A 19,526-nucleotide genomic window follows, 5' to 3' on the forward strand; every position below is an offset into this window, starting at 1 on the left:
ACGGAAACTTGCGGAAACTATACAATCGTTTACGCACTGCGGAAACCATATGGGAAACCTCAACGCCAGGTTTCCATATGGTTTCAGTTTTGCGGAAACTAGCGTTTTCATCCAGTGACGGTCATTAGGCAGTGCCTGATTTCCTGCAGTCGTATTTACAAATGTCTACGCCGGATCAACCAGTTCGGACATTCAGTCAACCTAGTTTCTGTCAAGACTCATCACTCGGGATTTGAGAGACCAAATTAAGGGGGGAAAATAGATCCATGGGTCATATTGCTCACCTGAGCAGCAGTCCCTCGTCATAAACAAACTTGTTGAAAACTATGGTAATACAAGCACCTAGATGCAGAATTTTTTCTCTCAAAGGTAACCACTAAAAATTCCTATTTAATTTTCTGCCCTTGAAGATATGGAGCGTCAAATTAACAAAAACTCAAATAATTGAAGATATCTTTCTTTTTCTTTTTTTATTTGTAGGCATCAATTCTATTTTTGCGCGAAATAACTGTCCAAATTTATGCGCGCATCAAATCGATTATTGAAGAGAGCATCAATTCAATTATTGCGCGCAGTATTGAATGCGCGCAGCAATTCAATCGATGTTAGCAATAATTGATTTGATATGCGCATTAATTTAATTGATGAGAGCGATTTCAATTATGCGGGAATCAATGTGGTGGAATTGTTGCTCGCAAAATTGCATTTGGAGCTAGGCATAAATCAATCAATTGAAAATAACTTTAATTATATACAACGCTGTTATACATGGAATTAATGCGCTCATCAAATCTTTTAAGAGAGCAACAATTCAATTAAAGATAATCATTAATTCAATTGTGAACATGTTGCATAAGATATTTCTAATTATATAGTTAATCTCTCTAAAAAAAAATTATTGCGCTCATTAATTGAAGACAGTGTGCCATCAATTTAATATGTTGATATAATCAATTCATTTGAAGGGAGCAATAAATTCAATTATATTGCTCATCAATTCAGCAGAATAATTAATGCTTAATGTATCACCAATTCAATTAATGCGCACAATAATTCGGAATTGAAAATTATCATCAATTGTTTGAAGAGAGCTTTAATTGAATTGTGCGCATCAAATGGGTCGAAATCTTCAAATAGTTTAAACTTTATTTCAATTGAATAAGTCAACATATATACATAATAAGTAATATGCACACAGGATTCGGAAACAAGTTGCAGTATCTTCAAATAGCTAATTGAGTTTATGTTAATTTCGCGCTCCATATGAAGAGGGGTATGGCTCTTCATTTGAAAAAACTTCAGCTAAGGATGCTTTGTGACAAGTTTGGTTGAAAGTGGCCAAGTGGTTTTGGAGAAGATTTTTAAAATTTGTTTGACAAGATTGTTGTAAAAAGATTTTCGCTTTATATTTGCATGTTAAACTTTGATATACCATTGTGACCCCACCCTACCACCGAGGGCCATGATTTAAAAAAAAAAACTTGAATCTGCACCATGTCAGGAAGCTTTCATGTAAATTTCAACTTTTCTGGTCCCTGAAATGTTTTAATGACCCAACCATAATTTTGCCTTTTCGTGATTATCTCCCCTTTGAAGGGGAATGGTCCTTCATTTGAACAAACTTAACTTGAATTTCCTTCAACCATTGAGGTTGTATACCAAGTTAGATAAAGTTTGACCAAGTGGTTGTGGAGAGGATTTTTCCTATATATATATCAGCATGTAAAACTTTAATCCCCTATTGTGACTCAACCTATCCCAGAGGGCCATAATCTGAATAAACTCGAACCTACCCTATGTCACAGGAAGATTTCATGTAAAGCTCCACTCTTGAGAGATTTTCCCCATATACATGTATTTGTATGTAAAACTTTTGACCCCATCCCCGAGGGCCACGATTTTAACAAAATTGAACTGTCAGGAAGCTTTCATGTAAATTTTCAACTTTTCTTGGCCAGTGGTTCCCAATATTTTTAAAAGACCCCACTATAGCATTTTTGTGAATATTTTCCCTTTGAAGGGGGCGTGACCTTTCATATGATTTCAACAAATTTGAATCCTCTTCACCCAAGGATGGTTTGTACCTTTGGTTGAAATTGGCCCTGTGGTTCTGAAGAAGATAAAAATGTGAAAAGTTTACAACGACGCCCATGACAGGCAAATTTTGATCAGAAAAACTCGCTAAAAAAAATCCAAACTCTCAACCGACGTTTGCTAAACTGTTTTTGGTACGCAGTTGAACTCTGCAGTTTAAAAACAAGTCACCACGAGTTTTCAAGCGATATCCGATACATGTACCATCTCCAGTTCACATCGCTGAACGCCATCTCACGACCGGTGTGTAATCGATTGGTCATTATGACAATCGACTCATTACTCACATTTTATTAACTGTTCAGACCCGATTGACGAGACGCATCCCATTACCTGTACATTTGATCATGATGACTCTAGACACATCCGAGTGATGAACTTAAGACATATCTGATCACCGGACAGCAGATTGATTGGATGAAACTGGTTATAAACACACTAAAAGGTAATGCATGCAATATTTTGAATATGACAGACGTCCGCCCAGCGTCCGTGTCTCCATCTGGCTGTTCCAATGATAACTCGAAGACTGGTTAAGCAATTTTTTTTGAAAGGTTTATGATCAAGGACACGGCGATTTAAAAAAAAAAAACCCAACAATTTCCTAAACACGTTTTGAGCTCTGGCTACAGAGTCGCATTTACTTGGAGACTGTCCAGCTGATATTTGGGTCACAAGAGAGCAATCACCAATTCCCACTTACTGCTCTATCATTTCAGAAGTGGATATTTACCAAAAATTAACTTATCGACTCCCAAATATATATATCACATGTGATTCAGGAACGAGACATTGGCAGCCTTCCCCACATACCCGTCCCGTGGAGATCCGGGTTAGAATACGTACTCAGTACTCCTTGCTTGTAAGAGACGACTAAATGCCCAATCCTTTGGATGAGACCGCAAAAAACCGAGGTCCCGTGTCACAGCAGGTGGGGCATGATAAAGATCCCTCCCTGCTCAAAGGCCATAAGCGCCAAGCATAGGTCTAAATTATGGAGCCCTTCACCGACAATGGTGACGTCTCCATACGAGCGAAATATTCTCGAGACGTTAAACAATACAAATCAATCAATCCCAACATATCCCCTCCCCTTCTTAAAACCGCACAAATTGAGTACACTTACGCGCATGGATAACATACATTCATGGAGTTTCCTAGTTAACAGTCACGTGTCAACATCCGATGCGTGTTACTCCCACGTTTCATTTGTTTTTGTGTATTTAAGCACAATAAATGAACACATAGATGAATACATAATGAGTTTAATATTTGAAAATAAAACTCCTTGTACGAGTCCAGTGATATAAATCGGCCATCCTTTAATGACCAAATGTATATAAACATATTTATAAAGAGATTTCCAACTCCATGATTGTACATCGTCATCAACCAATAAAACATGATTATACATTTAATCTGGCCAATGAAAAGTTATGTTACTTGATCAACCATTCGCAAAGTAATGAAAAGAACAGTCAATCAAACGGAGATACGTTACACTGTCCTATGAGTTGGTAGTCATCATGGATATAATGAAATTCAATAATACATCACGTACAAAATAATCTGCATGAATTAAAAAAAAAAAAGAATACTGGCTGCTAACTTTGTCATGGATAACACAAGGTCACGTGTCATTTCCAGCAATTCACGTGATCTCAACTTTTTAAAACAAATACAGTTTGCGGTTGTCTGGCAAGAAACTCGTCGATGCCGTAAACAATTTAAACATGATTGAACAGTAAATGATTTTACGTTGGGACCTTCAAAAGACATTCATTATCACAGAATACAAGCTCCCTGAAAAGTGTTCGTTGGTAGGGCGTCTAAATGGTAGCAGTGTTTGTGTCTTTGGCACATCGCTTTGCATCATATGTATTACCCTATAAGGCACTAGTACGTGGAAGTACAGGTTTATGATGTATACTGATAGCGGATTGTTGTGAGTACTAACCAATGAACAGATCAACAAGCCAGGAATCTAACAGGCCATTAATAGATGTGAAGTTAGTATCATGCTTAGTCATCATACGAATACACGGTATATGGAAGAACGTAGTTTGAAGAATTGTTGATATTTTTTGTGTGTGTGTAACCTGGATAATTTAATCTATTTCAGATTGATGAAATGTTAAAATAAACATTTCCTTAAAAGCCATTACTTTGATCTTGAAAAAAAGTTGTGTTTGAAAATACGACGATTAGTGTGAAACAGACTGTTTTCTATCACGTCCGTCTAAACCTGTCACGGGTGATCCAGATTTCTTTGGACGATCTATACTCCACCAATAATAGCTTGACATGCATTGTTACTATAGTAACAGAAACACAACAGCAAAGTATATAAATGGTTATATTTAGTAACGAAACGATGCAGTGTTAAAAAAAGATTCATATCCATTGGGTTAGTATGAACTGCAAAGATGAGTACTGTTTTTAAACCCTTTATTACTAGTGAACAGAAAATATATTACAATAATATGCAATAAGACAACAAATGCATTTTCAGTAGCAGTAGGGTTAATTCGCTGTTTATATAAGTATATACAGGCAAACAGACTTTGAATCTATCATACAATAACTGTGAAGGATTATAAAAGAAAAACAGGAAAGAAACTTACCAAAAGCATTGTCAACCTCACCAGACACGGAGGGGAGTATTTCCAAGTACGATTTGAGGGGGGAGAAAGCTGGAGTTAGTTTAAGGGTAAATGAAAGATGAGTTGATGAGAATTTGAGATTCATTACAATACCTTGTAAAACTTATCTAACTACAGGTAAATCATGCGGAACTATCCATATTAAACAGCTGTGAAATATACAATACGGTGTTAATTATTGCTTTGGAAACAGAGATTTTCTGCTGAGGAGACGTCCTTGCTTACAGCTGAATATTTAAACAGTGAGCCTACCTTTAAAATCTTTAATAATATTCAAGAATGAGTGACCTCAGCAGAAAATGCCTGTATATTGTACCAACAAAATATTATGCTGATGCACCATGTATAGACTCAAAACAAAACAAAAATCTTCAGGTTGAATACAAAATGATACATTTCTTTGAGAAGCATCAATTAGCGAGTTGAAATGTCTGACAAACACAAGTTTCTGTTAATTTCATGCACGTATCTAAAAAAAATTCTTCCAGTCTTTAATTTCAGTGTTACTTTGTTTTGAAAATTTAAAACTCAATGTCTAGGTAAAACATTTGTCATTCAGCAGAAATCGGATAGAGTGATTTTTTCTGAAGCAGGTCTTATGCGATTTCCTTTCTTTATAAAGATTTAAACAAAATAAATGTGTTGTGTTAGCAGTTTTTCAAGGGCTGAATATGGCTTTTGTTGAGCATATCAATGATTTCAATGTAAGTTGAAAAAAAATATCACAATGATGTCCATCAAAATGTATAAAATATTTAGAAAATATACCAAAATATTTATCAGATATTGTGCCAATAATAAGCATGAATGAATTAATATGAAAAGTTCTCCAAGCTTAACAGAGGGGTCATTAACAGCAATACAAATTCTAGCATACCTTACTTCAAATCTACAATACACTGCATTTCTCACAGTCTTGGAGGGGTTCAGCTTAAATACACTTCCCTGTACATGGACTGACATAGTTAGCTCAGGGCTGATGTCTACCGTGTATATATACTACTGAAGAGAATCAACCGTTCACAAAGTTTGTATTTCCACATATTTTCAACAACAGAATATTTTTTTTCATTTTAATTTTTTTTAACCATACTGCAAGGGAACAGTTAATGTAGATTGAACCCCTCCAAAACACCTTGATACAACCATTGTTATACAAAGAGTTAATGTTGGAATACAAAAGTGCCTTCCATTAATTTCACAAAGCCATACATTACAATTTTAAGGGAGTTTGACAAAATGTTGCATAGCTACTATTACTGAATGATCCACCAAAAACAACTAAATCTACTAATATATATATATATATATATATACAGTACAAAGGTATTAAATCTATACAAAAAAAGGTTTCTTTCTCTTCCCTGTGGTTTTTCAATTTTTTTGTTGTTTTAAGTAAATCTCGGCCGCGGTATCCGTGTCGGGTTATTTAACAAGTGATAAAGGAACAAAGAAAAAATGCAATTATTACTTGTGATATGAACATTGTCCAAGTTTGGTAAAAATAACAAGTGCACAAAAATATAATACTTACAAAATAAATCTGTTCTCTATATGAACATGATATGTCAAAAAAAAAAAAAAAATAACTAAAAGCCTATTAAACAGCAGGAGAGAAAGATTTTGGTCTGAGAATTCTTACTAACAAGGCATTGGAAACCACTCACACAAAACAAGCTTGAAGAAAGCTTTTAGCAACAGAGAGGTTGAGAATCCTAACATAAAAATTAGAGGATTCTCCACACCAGACAAAAATTAAATCTCAGCATTGTAATATGCCAAATGTGCAAAAAGACTACCGAGTCAACTAACCAAACCTTGGAAATGTATCTCGTACAGCATAAATATAACAGCTGCAGAGTGCAATTTGATTTTAGGCTCATTTGTTAAGTAAACCTAGCCACATTATGCTTACAAAATAACAAAAAAGCTCACTTGAATATAGCTCAGGTGAGCTAAAACAACTACAAAGGTGTAATATCATTGCATGAATAGTCTTCATTACACACATATCATGATCCTATAGGTTTGTTCAAAGCAAAAGATATATTTCCAAGATTTTTCATGGTAACAAACTGTTAAGACATGGATACCCTTCATTAATTTCAGACAAACAATTCTGTCCCATACTGAAAGATATGAGTATGTTTGTAAAGTACATATATGTGAAAACGGTAAGGAGGTAATAATTATGCTATACAGTGTTTTTAAAGGTATAATATAAAATGTTAATCTCATCTAAGTTCTTGATGTGAAAAGGCAAAAAAAAAATTCTTTCAATAATGAAAAAATAAATGACATACCATAATCTTTGTTGCACACCAATGAACATTCATTAACAACAAAAAAGATACACAAACAATGTTAGTCTACATTAGTCTGAAGAGTATAAATTGTCAGGCACTTAGTTTTTCTACGATTTTTATTATTGGCACAAGGACGGTTCTCTATTGACCTCATTTCAACCTCAATTTTCACAAGTTTGTGCTCCGAAACACACCGATCCATTCTTAAATCAGACCTCCATATTAAAAAATAAACACAACTCACAATTACTCAATGATCCAAATGAAGTCAAAAATTTCTGCCAGAACATATATATATATATATAATTTTATAAATATAAGGCATGTTAGTGGTTGCAGTTTTGCTAAGGAAGGCAGCTTTGTTTATAATCCAGCGATTTTTGTTGGATAATTCCCACACACCAAGATGTCAGCTTTGTTTATTGTGAGTAGAACATCGTGGACGACAATGTTAGGTGCCGTGCGCTGCTGCCTGTCATGAGGCCCCCTGATCCAATGTGTTTTGTAGCTCTTTGTTCTGTTTCAAGTGTTCTGGTGGGTTTGAGTTAGTTTCGTAGGCACAGCTGAGAGTTAGGTGAAAATAAAAAAAGAAAAGAAAAAAATGTTAGTTCATACTGCTACCATATATTGCATCATTCTCATACTCAAGTATTTTAGATATATTATAATTTTTAAACCATTTGGGTGAAAAACAGCCATTACTAGTCACAGCAGATTAAAGTGTGTGCACATATGGTCAAAAACTCTTCTCTTGCATGCAATTAAAAGATTGGTTAAAATGACTGAATATTATATCATGCTACTTTGCAATTAAAGTTACAAACAGGAAAATCGTTATAAAACAATTTTTAGTTGGCTTTATATTTTCAAGTTCCATTTCTTTCTCTTTTTTTAATCTAAAGCAGTAAAAAAAAAAACACAGAGTTAAGCAAATTGCAAGGGTTTAATTTCTTACAATTATAAACAAAGATGAAGTGAAGATCATGACAGAATTTCAGAGAAAAAATAACACTCATTTTCTTCTAGAAACCATGAAGAAATAGGCTTCCAATTTTTTTGGGGGGTACATTTAGTGTTGCATTAGGCAGGTTACCGCACGACTTAGATCTGCTTTGTTAGTAAATGGCTGTATTAGTTTGTATGATACATTTGATACAAAGCCTAATAACAGTAATTAATAATACCAAAGAGATGAGGAGGCTACACAGTGCAGTCTACTGATAATCCAAGAGTATATGGTAATGAGAGATGCCTCGAGTGTGTGTAAAGCTGGGCACTGTATTCAAACAAGAGCCTATGGTTATCCGGTACTGGGCCCGTGGTTATCTGGTACTGGGGGGAGGGGTTACATCTCGAGTTATACTACACTCGCAGACACCTGCTTCCCCCTAGTGCAGAAACACTGAAGTGACACAGATCTATGCACAGCAATGAAACACAATAGCACAACAAGATGGGTGTCTCGCTTTCAATTTTTTTTTAACAGCGCCACACAAGTAATAACTACAAACTGAATTATTTTCTAACCCTTTACCCCAAACTACGGAAAGACAAAAGATGGTGATGAAGAGACACATTCACTTAGAAAAGTCTCAAGTGGTTGTGCAGATCTATTTCACGTCATAAGGTCTTCACACTACATACGTAGATTTAAATCGGTTTCAATCAGATGTCAAAATGCCACGTCCATTGGTTGTCTTAACACAAGTCATTTTTCGTTGAAGAAATAGGAACAATACTACTTCAAGGGTTCATTTTATTTTTTGAACATTATAAATAAAACAACAATTGACACTATGAAATAAATAACCTTTTGAGAAATCTATAATAAATATCATTGCAGATTGTCCATTCAATGTGCATGTACAAAGTTCTCAGCATCAATTGCAATATTTTAGCAAATTTAAATATAACTGCTTCTAAACCAAATGCTTACGTTCTAGCACTAAATCAAATAGGCTTCATTCAGCCAAACGAACAGAAAAAAAAAGTTAGGCAACAAGCAAAAAACAACAGCTTTTTCTTTTTTGGCTATCTATGTATTGTGGTGTCATATCAAACTCTACATCACCTGCCTGAGATTGTATGCTAGACATAAAATATGGAATGATTGTTCATCGCAGTACAATATTATGCATTATGAATATAGCTTTGGCATCACATAATTATATCTAAATATGGGACTATCAAATACAGAGCTTGGCATCTCTCTATCCCTGCACTTGTAAAATGTTACATTTCCTTTGGTGATTCATTTAGAAATACATGGAAGACATGATTTTTGTACCTGTAACAAGTACTATGAAAAAATGTATCATGACAAACCCTTTCATGGTCACGATTGTATAATACAATACTTTTGTAAACCCTAGAGTATAAAATATAAAAAGGCCAACAATGAAACACTATCTAAATGAAATCCTACAAATAAAATCTTCAAATATAATCGGGAACAGCCTGGATTTCATCTGAATGAAAGATCATTTTCCTTGCATATGATATATCAACAATTTCTTTACAAGATATCCCGACGGCCGCACTATTACCAGGGAAACTGCTTCACATTAAGTGTGAGGTGTTAGAAACAAGGGTTATTTTCTGACATTGGTTATTTACTGTCCACAACACCACAACGTCATCAGCAGTGAGAAAACGGAAAAATTCTTTACAAGAACAAAGTTTTGGGGGTTAGTGGTTCATTTGAGATTTAATAAAACTAGTGGAACATATTATTAGGTTACATTTAACAATACCAACATTTATACTGGTCAAAAATGGCTCTTTATTGCACCTGTTGTATGTGAACACCATAAATATATAAAGGTATAAATATAAAATTTCTTTGAGGTCTCAAATTGCAAATCCCTGGTAATAGTCTAACCCTTAATAAAATCAAACATCGAAATATCTTGTAAAGTTGATATGTTTAACAGTGAGTAAATTACTGAAACCACACTTACGCTTATTATGGGTTAAACAAATTAATCTACTACATTTAGCTCAAAATTGGCTAAAATTTAGTACCATTAATCATGTTATGATCTAAAGTTTTATGTGAGACAGATATTTTGTCTGGGTCCAGCTGCTGGACATGTGGATCTCTCATTCAAACTGTGGGACATTTCCTGACTTTTAATGCAGGGTCATATAAAAATATCAGCCATGGTAATGTCTCTAGGAGCAAAAAATTCTTAAAATGTGACCATCCTTTCTTTAAAAAATATAATCTGATTTTCTGTGATTTTGCTATAAAGAATAACAACAGTTAGAAGGGGGGAAAACTATTTGTAACCCAGAGACAGTAAAATGACTGTGAGAAATAGAACAGATACGGGACTAACCTTCCTACTAAAACTTATGGAAGGGCTACCCTAGTATAGGGGTGTGTCCTCACACTGTCCAGGGTCCTTCGCATCTTAGGCACAGCACCTGCAATATCTAAACATATTAAAACCTGTCTGTACCCCCTACTTATCTCCCATGTAAAGAAAGGGAGACAACTCTAGGATAAACTCCACTTCCGGGGGTACACCAAATAATATTCTTGATTCCACATTCCCATTCAATATTAAATTTATTGCCTTTTTTGTTTGCTGTTGTTGTTTTCTCCCAGGCAACCCATCTCCAATGAATATCAATGCAGAAAAATTATCCCGAATTTTTTCTTTTTCCCCATTACCCAGAAAGAAAAGTGCAAGTTACTACTAACGACTTTCCAAATAGTACAAATCTGCCACATGCTAATATATTGGGACCTATGACGACCTTTTCGTCCTTACTTCCATTCTCTACATGTCATGCTAGAGACAACTGTAATTGTCAAAAGCATGTGAAACAGTAAATGTATGTGTCAACTCATGAGTGTTGATTGCGTCCTCATTGTGCTAAATATTGCTTCTAAAAATACAACAAAAATTTGATTTCTTGTATAAAATGAAACAAAAAACTAATAAAAAAAATATACCAAAAATACCAAAATGCTTGAAAGACAATTGGTCTTATATTTAAAGCATCAGAAGCACCTTTTTAAAAGGGCCATCTAATTAATTTAACGTGTTAATTCCAGAAACAGTTAATTATTGGTGGAGGTTACTATGTTAATTATAAAGTAGTAATTACAAAAATCAACTGCTTAACAAAAACAATTACATATTACATGCCAAAAAACTTCATTTCTTATTCATATGCAATTGAATAAGCATGAAAAAATTCCTATTAAAAGAGATTATGAATTTTTAGGTGTGAAATCAGTATATGAATGAAATCAACCCTTTGAAGACGTGAAAAGGGATAAAATAAACACAAGCTTTCAAAATTAAAATTAACACAACACGAAAGAAGACGAAAAAATAAAATTGTCAATAAGCAATCACTACGAAAAAATATCATTCATTCACTCCAAAACTCAAGAATAATTGATTAACCTACAAATCAACAGCTGATACTTGCAAACACAGGGATTTTTTAATTTTCTTCAGTCTGCATTTTTTTTAAAAAGATAAATTTTCTGATCTTGAAGCCACCACCAATCAAAAAGAAAAATGTCTATTAAATCATTAATGAACTAGTTTGTTTTGTTAAGGAGTGAGCAGTGTTTTGATCACATACAAACAGTGTGTGACTCAGACCTCTACCTCCCAATTTATGCACTGACGGTCGTTGATTTTCCTAATTATTTACCTGTTAATAAAATGTTTATGTCATGACTATTAATGTTAGTGAACTTAGGATTTTTCAAAGTCAGCTGAATCACATTTTTTATCTAAAGTTATTATCTTCATATTCCAATAAAAACAAAACTCCCTTGAAAATTTGCATGAACTTATTTACCCCATAACTAATTTTGATTATTTCTAATTAAAAAAAAAAAAAAAAGGAAAATAAAACAAAAATAAAACTTCCAAGAATCCATTTTAAGAACTCATTTTCTAGAGTAATGTCCCTTTGCTCATTAAGCTATCCAAACCAATCTTCTCCTCAACATGAGCTAACAGATAGTATCAGATCACCTACCCTATGACTCCATTATTACAGGCTAGCATGAAATAAAACAACATCTTATTTACAAACTACCACCTTCTACACAAATTTAGCTACAAACGTACATGACAATATAATATGCATATGTCGAATTTACAGTTCACAATTCCTCATTGGAAACATGGAATGTTCAATGAAAAGTAAATCATGAGGGAGGGAAAAAAATTATAAATTACATAATTCTTAAAAGATTGTCGACTAAAATAAATATATGTATATATAACGAAAAAATAGATAAAAATAAGAAATACTCAAGTCAACATTTTCTGTACAAAGAAAACTTGTGGGGACTCCATATTTGGATAAATATTCTTTCAATAATATATGGTTTCATACATGTATGTTCATTTGATTGTGGATGCTTGCATAAAATTGGCTAAAATGTTCAATAAAATTCTACTACGGTTCATGATTCTTGTCATGACTCCTATGTGTATGGTTTTACCGCACAGCAGAGAAATTCAACATACCAGCTGCCGTTTGTTCAAAGGAGGTTGGGTACTCCACAATGGCTGCCGCTGGCTGCAGGGAGTATGGATATTCATAGGGGTTGTACATCAGTCCTGTGGCTGCGGTATCTGTGGGAGATACTAATGGGGGTGGGTTGATCATGGCTGCTGAGCTGGTGGCAACCTGAGGCATGCGAGGGGCCAGGATTAAAGGGGCACCTGCAGGTGTTGGAGAACGTAGATGAGTGGAGATGCCAGCAGTCAGAGGAGAAGCCGCTGTTAGGAAGCGGGGGGCCTCTGCAAAACCAAAATCTACTCGCATTAAACACATTTTTAAAATTCTCTAGTTCAGATAAACATGTTTTCGCATTCCTTTTCGTTCAACAAATTTCTTTTATTCAATTTTCAACAGCAGCAAATGTACTAATAAAACTTAAACAGAATCCATTATATGTATTCCTATATTAACATATTCTCCTGTGAAATCAACAATTCAAAAATGATCGGTACAAGTTCTTGTTAGTTATGTTATGCCAAATGGTAAAATATACACATAAAGTTCTACAAGAAACAGAATCGTAAATACCAATTATCAATCCAACCTAGATAGCATATAGTTGTGGGTAAAATTGCCCTGCAAACATTGTGAAAAATGCAGCCGATCCCTAGTTGCTGTGTATAAATATGCTACAATTAACCATACGAGCATACCATGTTTTATTTTCAATCATTATTTTTATCACATTAAAAGTCATGCAATGCTGCTCAGTTCCAGTTGAGATTGAACTTTATGGAAGAGCAACTTGTTTCTTCTAGTCTGAACAAAGAGAAACAGAAAGCCAATTTATTTTCCACTCCTATTCACATCCTTATCATTTGTAGAAAAGTGGACAATCAGTTACGAGACGCAGATCTGTATTTCTTGCATATATCTAAATTCACTTTTTAAGAAGAGAAAAATCTTTCATTATAATGTTTGATTTTATTTATTCCTCCCTCATCGCAAGTTTCAATTTTAGTTTGAAATAATATTATGCTTAGCTTGAATAAATTTAATCTACTGATTCTCGGACTAACTATGTGGCAGTCATGCCCCCCACCCTCTAAATTCATCTAGTCACCTGTAATTGCATGGTACAGCATAGGTAACTTCTCTTTTGTTTCAATAGGTATTTCTACTTATTTTTTACGTTGATCAATAAAATCATTCACTGAACAATTCTATAACTATCATTCAACCAAAATAAATATTTACTGTTATTTTCCCAAGACTAGATGCAATATATATGGCCTTCCCTAATTTCCAAGAGTCCCTAAGAAATGTCAGAGCGTTAAAAAATTAAGGTGGGCTGAATTATTACAGCTTTATCAAAATCAAATTAATCCTAATCTACATTGAAAATTGAATCATCTTCCTTTTCAATGCAACAATAAAGTTGCGCTAGCTTTCTGCCCGAGAATCAGCTGATCTTTCTCGTTTAGCCTTCAGTACTGAAGAGGAAAGGGGAAGTAATCGTAAGGATGCAAAGGAAGTGTATCTACAGACCCTCTACTAGGAGTATATACACAGGTATACGATATTACCTGTTTACAGGTAAAGAATTCTACCTGTACACAGGTATACGATAATACCTGAAGTCTTTAGTATGCTCTTATGGTCGATTCCACTGGCGTCGATTTGACCCAACATTTGCATGGTTTGAAGTTGTGCATTCCAGGGAAGTCCAAAGGCATCTTGAAAAGGTGCAAAAAACACAAGAATCAATACACCAGCTAGCACACACCCCATTGTCAACTACTGCTGGTTCCTGTGGGCTTCATCTGGTTCCCTGCCTCAAACTTACAATTTTTAAGAGCTTATATTTTCAACAATTGAAATATTACAGAAAGATTTGGATATCCAATATATAAAATTTTTTACAACTCGGTCAACAAAGTTATGGTACTACACGTTATCAGACAGAGTGATGATTAAATAGTAGAAATTAACTCATCATTTATTCTACTGGAACCAGACTCGGACAGAGACACAGGCAGCCTCACCACAAAGCACAAATTTAAAACTGAAAGAATTTGTAACAAGCAGCAAAATCTTAAATTCAACATCAATAACATTGCAAATTCTTCCATTTTATTATCATTGTAATTTAGAAGAGTTCATCAAAAGTCATTTAAATCACTTTCTCAAGAAAAATGTGATCATTTCAAAGGAAGGAGGTCAATTAAAGAAACCGTTAAATGTTAGCACAATGTACACTTCTAAAAAGGCAATTTTTCAAAACTCTCATTTTACTACCAGTTTAAATTAAGATATTTTTCATGCTGGTATACACAACAAGGTAATACTGAATAACTGTACATTCAATATAGCATGCATCTCATATTTACTATATAGCCTGATAAATGTTAAAATACATGTATACAGGTGATGTACATTGTATTCAGTGCGGGGTCAGAAAAAGGGAGGAAAATTCTACTAAGTTTGATTAATATATATCAGTTTATTTCATTCTGAAATTAAATTTTCCCTCATTTTCTGGCTGACCCTGAGCCTCACTGTCTAAATGTACACCAATGTGGAGAATATCCCAGCAGTGATGGTGAGGAAAACGATACAAAATAATGGAGAGCTAAAAAAAGTCCTTTACAAAAACATGTTATATAAAGCAAAACCTTGTGTCTGAAATATTATATAAATTCAACATCCTAACTAAACTGAATAACAAAAGAAGCTGAAAAAAAGAAAAATAATTCAGGCTTCAAGAAGGTAATTAAATAAATTGAATTGAAACTTGTCCTCAATTTTATTTAATATGTCTGTTGTGTTGCATGATAACTAAAGAAGTTGGGAATAAGAGTTATTTCCCTTAGACTGCATCTTAATACCCATGTAATTTTTTTCTGGTAGCAGGTTCTCATTCCCCCAAAAATATAATACACCTACACCAACATGCAATGATATACACACACCCTCCCCTCTCTGAAGCCTTGAGTATAAGGTGGTACTGAGATGACAGTCTTTTAAGCTACAAAATAAATTTATTTCGATTTTTAAAAATTCAGAATTCTTTCTATTAATAAACTATTATTTTTAAAGACATTTTTATAGAATTATCCTGTCGAACTTTTTAAAAGATGATTTGAACGAAAACCGAATTAAATCTGTATTTTGCAACTTTGTATCTCTCATCTCAGTGTTATCATATATACAAGAAAATAGAATTCACAGGGTGATAAAATTAAGAAGCCTCTATCATGCAATGACTACGAGAACAGTGACCCATTCCATCAGGTGGTGGCCGTCTCCAAGGGGTGAAGGAAAACTCCTTAAGCCAAAGAAAAAAACACCATAATGCAAAAAAAAAGAGTAAACACAGACAGCCAAGGGATAAAAGGAACATAAAAGCTATAACACTGCACACAGAACTGGCGTGGGTTGCGAGTGGGCGTCGCCGGATGGCTGGACTTACGAGAGGACGCAGACTGACCACCGGCCTGGGAGGTAGCCGGTTTAGATGTGTCCCTGTATGTGCCATTGATGATTGCCAGTTCCATCAGCTGACGTTTCTTAAGATCATCCTCGCCGTCGGGCTGTAAAAGAGTCGCAAACACATCAACATTCACACGTTAGTAGTACAGATTTGTTATGTACCCTGTCTGTGACAGGCCTGAGACTTACGAGCTAGAGGAATTGCTTTGGAATCGCGATATGTCCCATTCAAGATGGCCAGTTCCATCAATTGCATTTTCTTCAAATCATCTTCTCCTTCGGGCTGAAAAAAGGCAACCAAATACTCTGTTCTCTTACACTTTTCTATTTGGGCATTGTTTTATACCTGTGGTTAGGGCATTAGACCTATTCATTATGTGTTAATGGAATTAATCAAGAAGATTTTCTGAGGTTACTTATTAATTATGCGCTTTGGTGGTAGTGAAGCTTTATAACTCATTCTCTCTGGGTGAATATCTCCAACAGTAAATGGCTAAAGAGTTCAGCAGACTTGGTTAAACAGAAAACACACACAATTAGTACCTGGTTATTTTAGCATTCAGTGTCAAAAGAAACAGTCGTGAGAATTATGAAAAAGTGGTGGTGGAAACGCATTAACTTTAGTCAGAAGTAAACAGTTAAGTTACATACTATAATTACTAATCTTGTCTGCAGGAAAGATATTTTGCATTGAACTAAATGACACTCTTTCAACTCATATTGAATAGATGTTTATCTCTTAATTTTGACCATTCTGTGAGCCTTCGCAAGAACAACATTGTATATTTCTTTGATCAGCTGATACCAACGACTGATAAAATAAAAAATAGCTGGCGACAATTCTTTTATTTCCTCTGTTATATTTTCAGATTAAATAAATGCATCAACAGTCCCAATGCGACAGGTAATGTCTTTTTAAAGGACAATGAACACTGCACAAAAAAGCCCCACTTTGACAAAACCTTCCAGCTACCTTTACAGAAAGACGAAAAATACGGTGAAAAAAGATAAAAATCTAGTGTCTCTGGTACCATACCAGCCTTAAATATGCTTGGGGGCTACACATTAACTGACAATCTACGATAATTAAAGGCTAACGGAAACAGAACAAGTGCGTGGTAGATTTCTGAATATTCATAAAGGTCTGCCATGCCTGTGCACGTCTTCTGACAGTTGGTACTATACAGCAAGACAAATGACTGAGAATACGCTCCTCATATTGCAGCAAACAATTAACTGCCAACGCTTCAGATCAAGACTGGAATCTACACACAGGGAATGGTAATTTCGGTTTTATATATTCTCTATCAAATGTCCATGCTACAATTTATTATGCATTTAAGGTGTTCCTTTGGTATAAATATCATCAAATTTTTTTTTCTTCTTCATAAATTTAACAGAGAACAAATACACAAGATAGAATGGGGAAAAAATTGCTTATATCAAATAATCTCCGATATTTTCTACCTTCAATTCATCAAAAGGCTACATCTAAATCAAGACCTATGTCACTACAACATGATGGATACTAGTTCAGCCGGGCTTCATCAATTTTGATCTCCTATCTTTCCTTTACATTGCATACTTCTGAACCATACTGATCGCTAAAGCTGTCAGAATGTGGGTGATGAAATACTCATTTTTCTATCATTCCTCATATGAACTTCTCAGGCTGGCCTTTGATTGATTTTTATGGGAAGAGTCATCACCTTGTTGTGATGGTATGACAGTTCGAGCGCAAGGACAGGAGTCGTCAGAAGAAGTTTCGCAACCAGCACACCTCAGACCTTGGGACGCTTTTAGAGGAGGACTATGTCAGACCTTGGGACACTCACTTTCTCTGTGGTCAACCTGCTGTGTTACACTACACCCCCCCCCCACCACCACCACTCTCCAAGTGTAAAGTTGAGGACTTGCAGCATTATTATCTCAAGCACAAAGATGCGGACATTCAACATAATGTTTCTCTAGTTTGTTTTTTTTCTTCTCAGAAGTAAAACAAAAATATTTGTAACAATTCTAAATAAAATGTTAAACCAGTCTTTAAAGAACTTTTTAAATACAAAATAGCAATACTAATAGTATACAGGGTCATTGGGAAAAATCAATTCAAATGAAATCTGTATGTGTACTCACTACTGGACAAGTTAAATAATCTTATTGGAGTTTCTAATATTTGATATTTGCTAAGGAGGGTTTAATTTGCTTTGTCAAAGACAAAATAGAAAGTCTGCTATAAAGTTGCAAAAAGAGAATGTCTTTGAGTTTGAGCATGTCTATACACCCCTCTTGCCTCCTCCTAAGGAAATCCTGCATTGTTGCAGGGTCAATACATGTGCCCAGACTTTCTCTGGGGTACCTAACGAGCTAATTTCCCTTTAGAAGTCAACTATTGTATTGATTTCTAATGTCAACAGAAAATGAGTTATATAAATCTCTTCTGTCAACAACCTGACGTGAACCAGGTCCAATCTTTTCTCCCCAACAGAAGCAGGTATCCTAACTGTATGCACAATATATTGCTTCCCACAACTCTCCCCTACAAAAGCACTAGATCAAACATTTTATCCTGGTATTTGTACTGGTGGGCATTTGCCAGTGACAACCCATTGTCTTCTCACAGAAAAACCCTGTAAACCAGCAAAAACATTTTTACTATGGATGATGTTTGGCATTCATTGTTGGGACAACTTCTCTAAGGTCCAGAAAACTAAGAGAACCAAGTCTGCTCACCCAAGCAAGTCCCCCTCTAGGCTTTTCTTTCAAATATATCCAGGTAATTTTCATAATGAGGACCCTAGCCTCTACAGGCTTTAACAACTCAGGGACGTTTACTCAAGTCAGTGCAAACTTTGGTGTTGAATAATTATGAAATATATACTAGAAGAAGAAAATGATCGTTTCTTCAGAAATAACAACACTATTAGTGTTCTCCCATTCAGCCTAGAAACTCCAGTCTCAATCTCGTAAAAGGTGTTTAAAGACCTTTAAACCGATTACTCCAAAACTTCTGTTGAAGGCTAATTCTTCTTTAAGTCTTCACAATGACAGAAATTTTGAATCAAGGTTATGCCAATTTTACAGTACAAGATCTTTCAAAATAAAACAGTTACCAAAAGTGGGCTTGAAGTTTCAAGAGTGTCACCAGGAAAATCAAGCCGGCCATGTGTTGTGATAAAAAGATTAAAAAAAAATTACAAAAATGAAACGGAAGGAAATTTTTCACCATTTTATTTAGGAGTTTCCTGCTTGGCTTTTGATTTTCATTAACAATCTGTGCCCATTTCAATTACAATACCCAGACCCAGATAGCAGATAAATAAGGAAAGATTAAAATTTTATGATTTCCTGAAAATAAGACTTGGAGCATGATCTTGAGATCCACTTCTTAGTTTCCTACATTAATTTACAGATAAAGGGAAATATTTCACTTTAGTTCAGGAATTACGCTGGATGATTTCCTTATCACCCTCAACCTCTGCCT

At 34.7% G+C, this 19,526-nt stretch overlaps 1 protein-coding gene across 8 annotated transcripts in view; it reads right to left on the bottom strand.

Annotated features, from left to right (window-relative positions):
* Nucleotides 1-3,343: 3,343 nt before the first annotated feature.
* Nucleotides 3,344-19,526, bottom strand: part of LOC125673008 (KH domain-containing RNA-binding protein qki.L-like) — a 32,478-nt gene continuing 16,295 nt past the window's right edge. Inside the window, exons 5-9 of one of the 8 annotated variants that reach the window (XM_048909243.2) lie at nt 16,023-16,143; nt 14,185-14,286; nt 12,574-12,849; nt 10,405-10,492; nt 3,344-7,626 (exon numbers count right to left, since the gene is read on the bottom strand). In XM_048909243.2, the coding sequence (XP_048765200.1) occupies nt 10,419-10,492; nt 12,574-12,849; nt 14,185-14,286; nt 16,023-16,143 (573 nt within the window). In that variant the 3' untranslated portion in view covers nt 3,344-7,626; nt 10,405-10,418. Of the gene's footprint in view, nt 7,627-8,805; nt 12,865-14,184; nt 14,287-16,022; nt 16,144-16,231; nt 16,326-19,526 lie in introns of those variants that run through there. The other 7 variants (XM_048909241.2, XM_048909245.2, XM_048909244.2 and 4 more) reach the window with 7 other exon arrangements.

The sequence above is a fragment of the Ostrea edulis genome, chromosome 3 (genome assembly GCF_947568905.1).
Source record: "Ostrea edulis chromosome 3, xbOstEdul1.1, whole genome shotgun sequence".
Classification (NCBI taxonomy): Eukaryota; Metazoa; Mollusca; class Bivalvia; order Ostreida; family Ostreidae; genus Ostrea; species Ostrea edulis.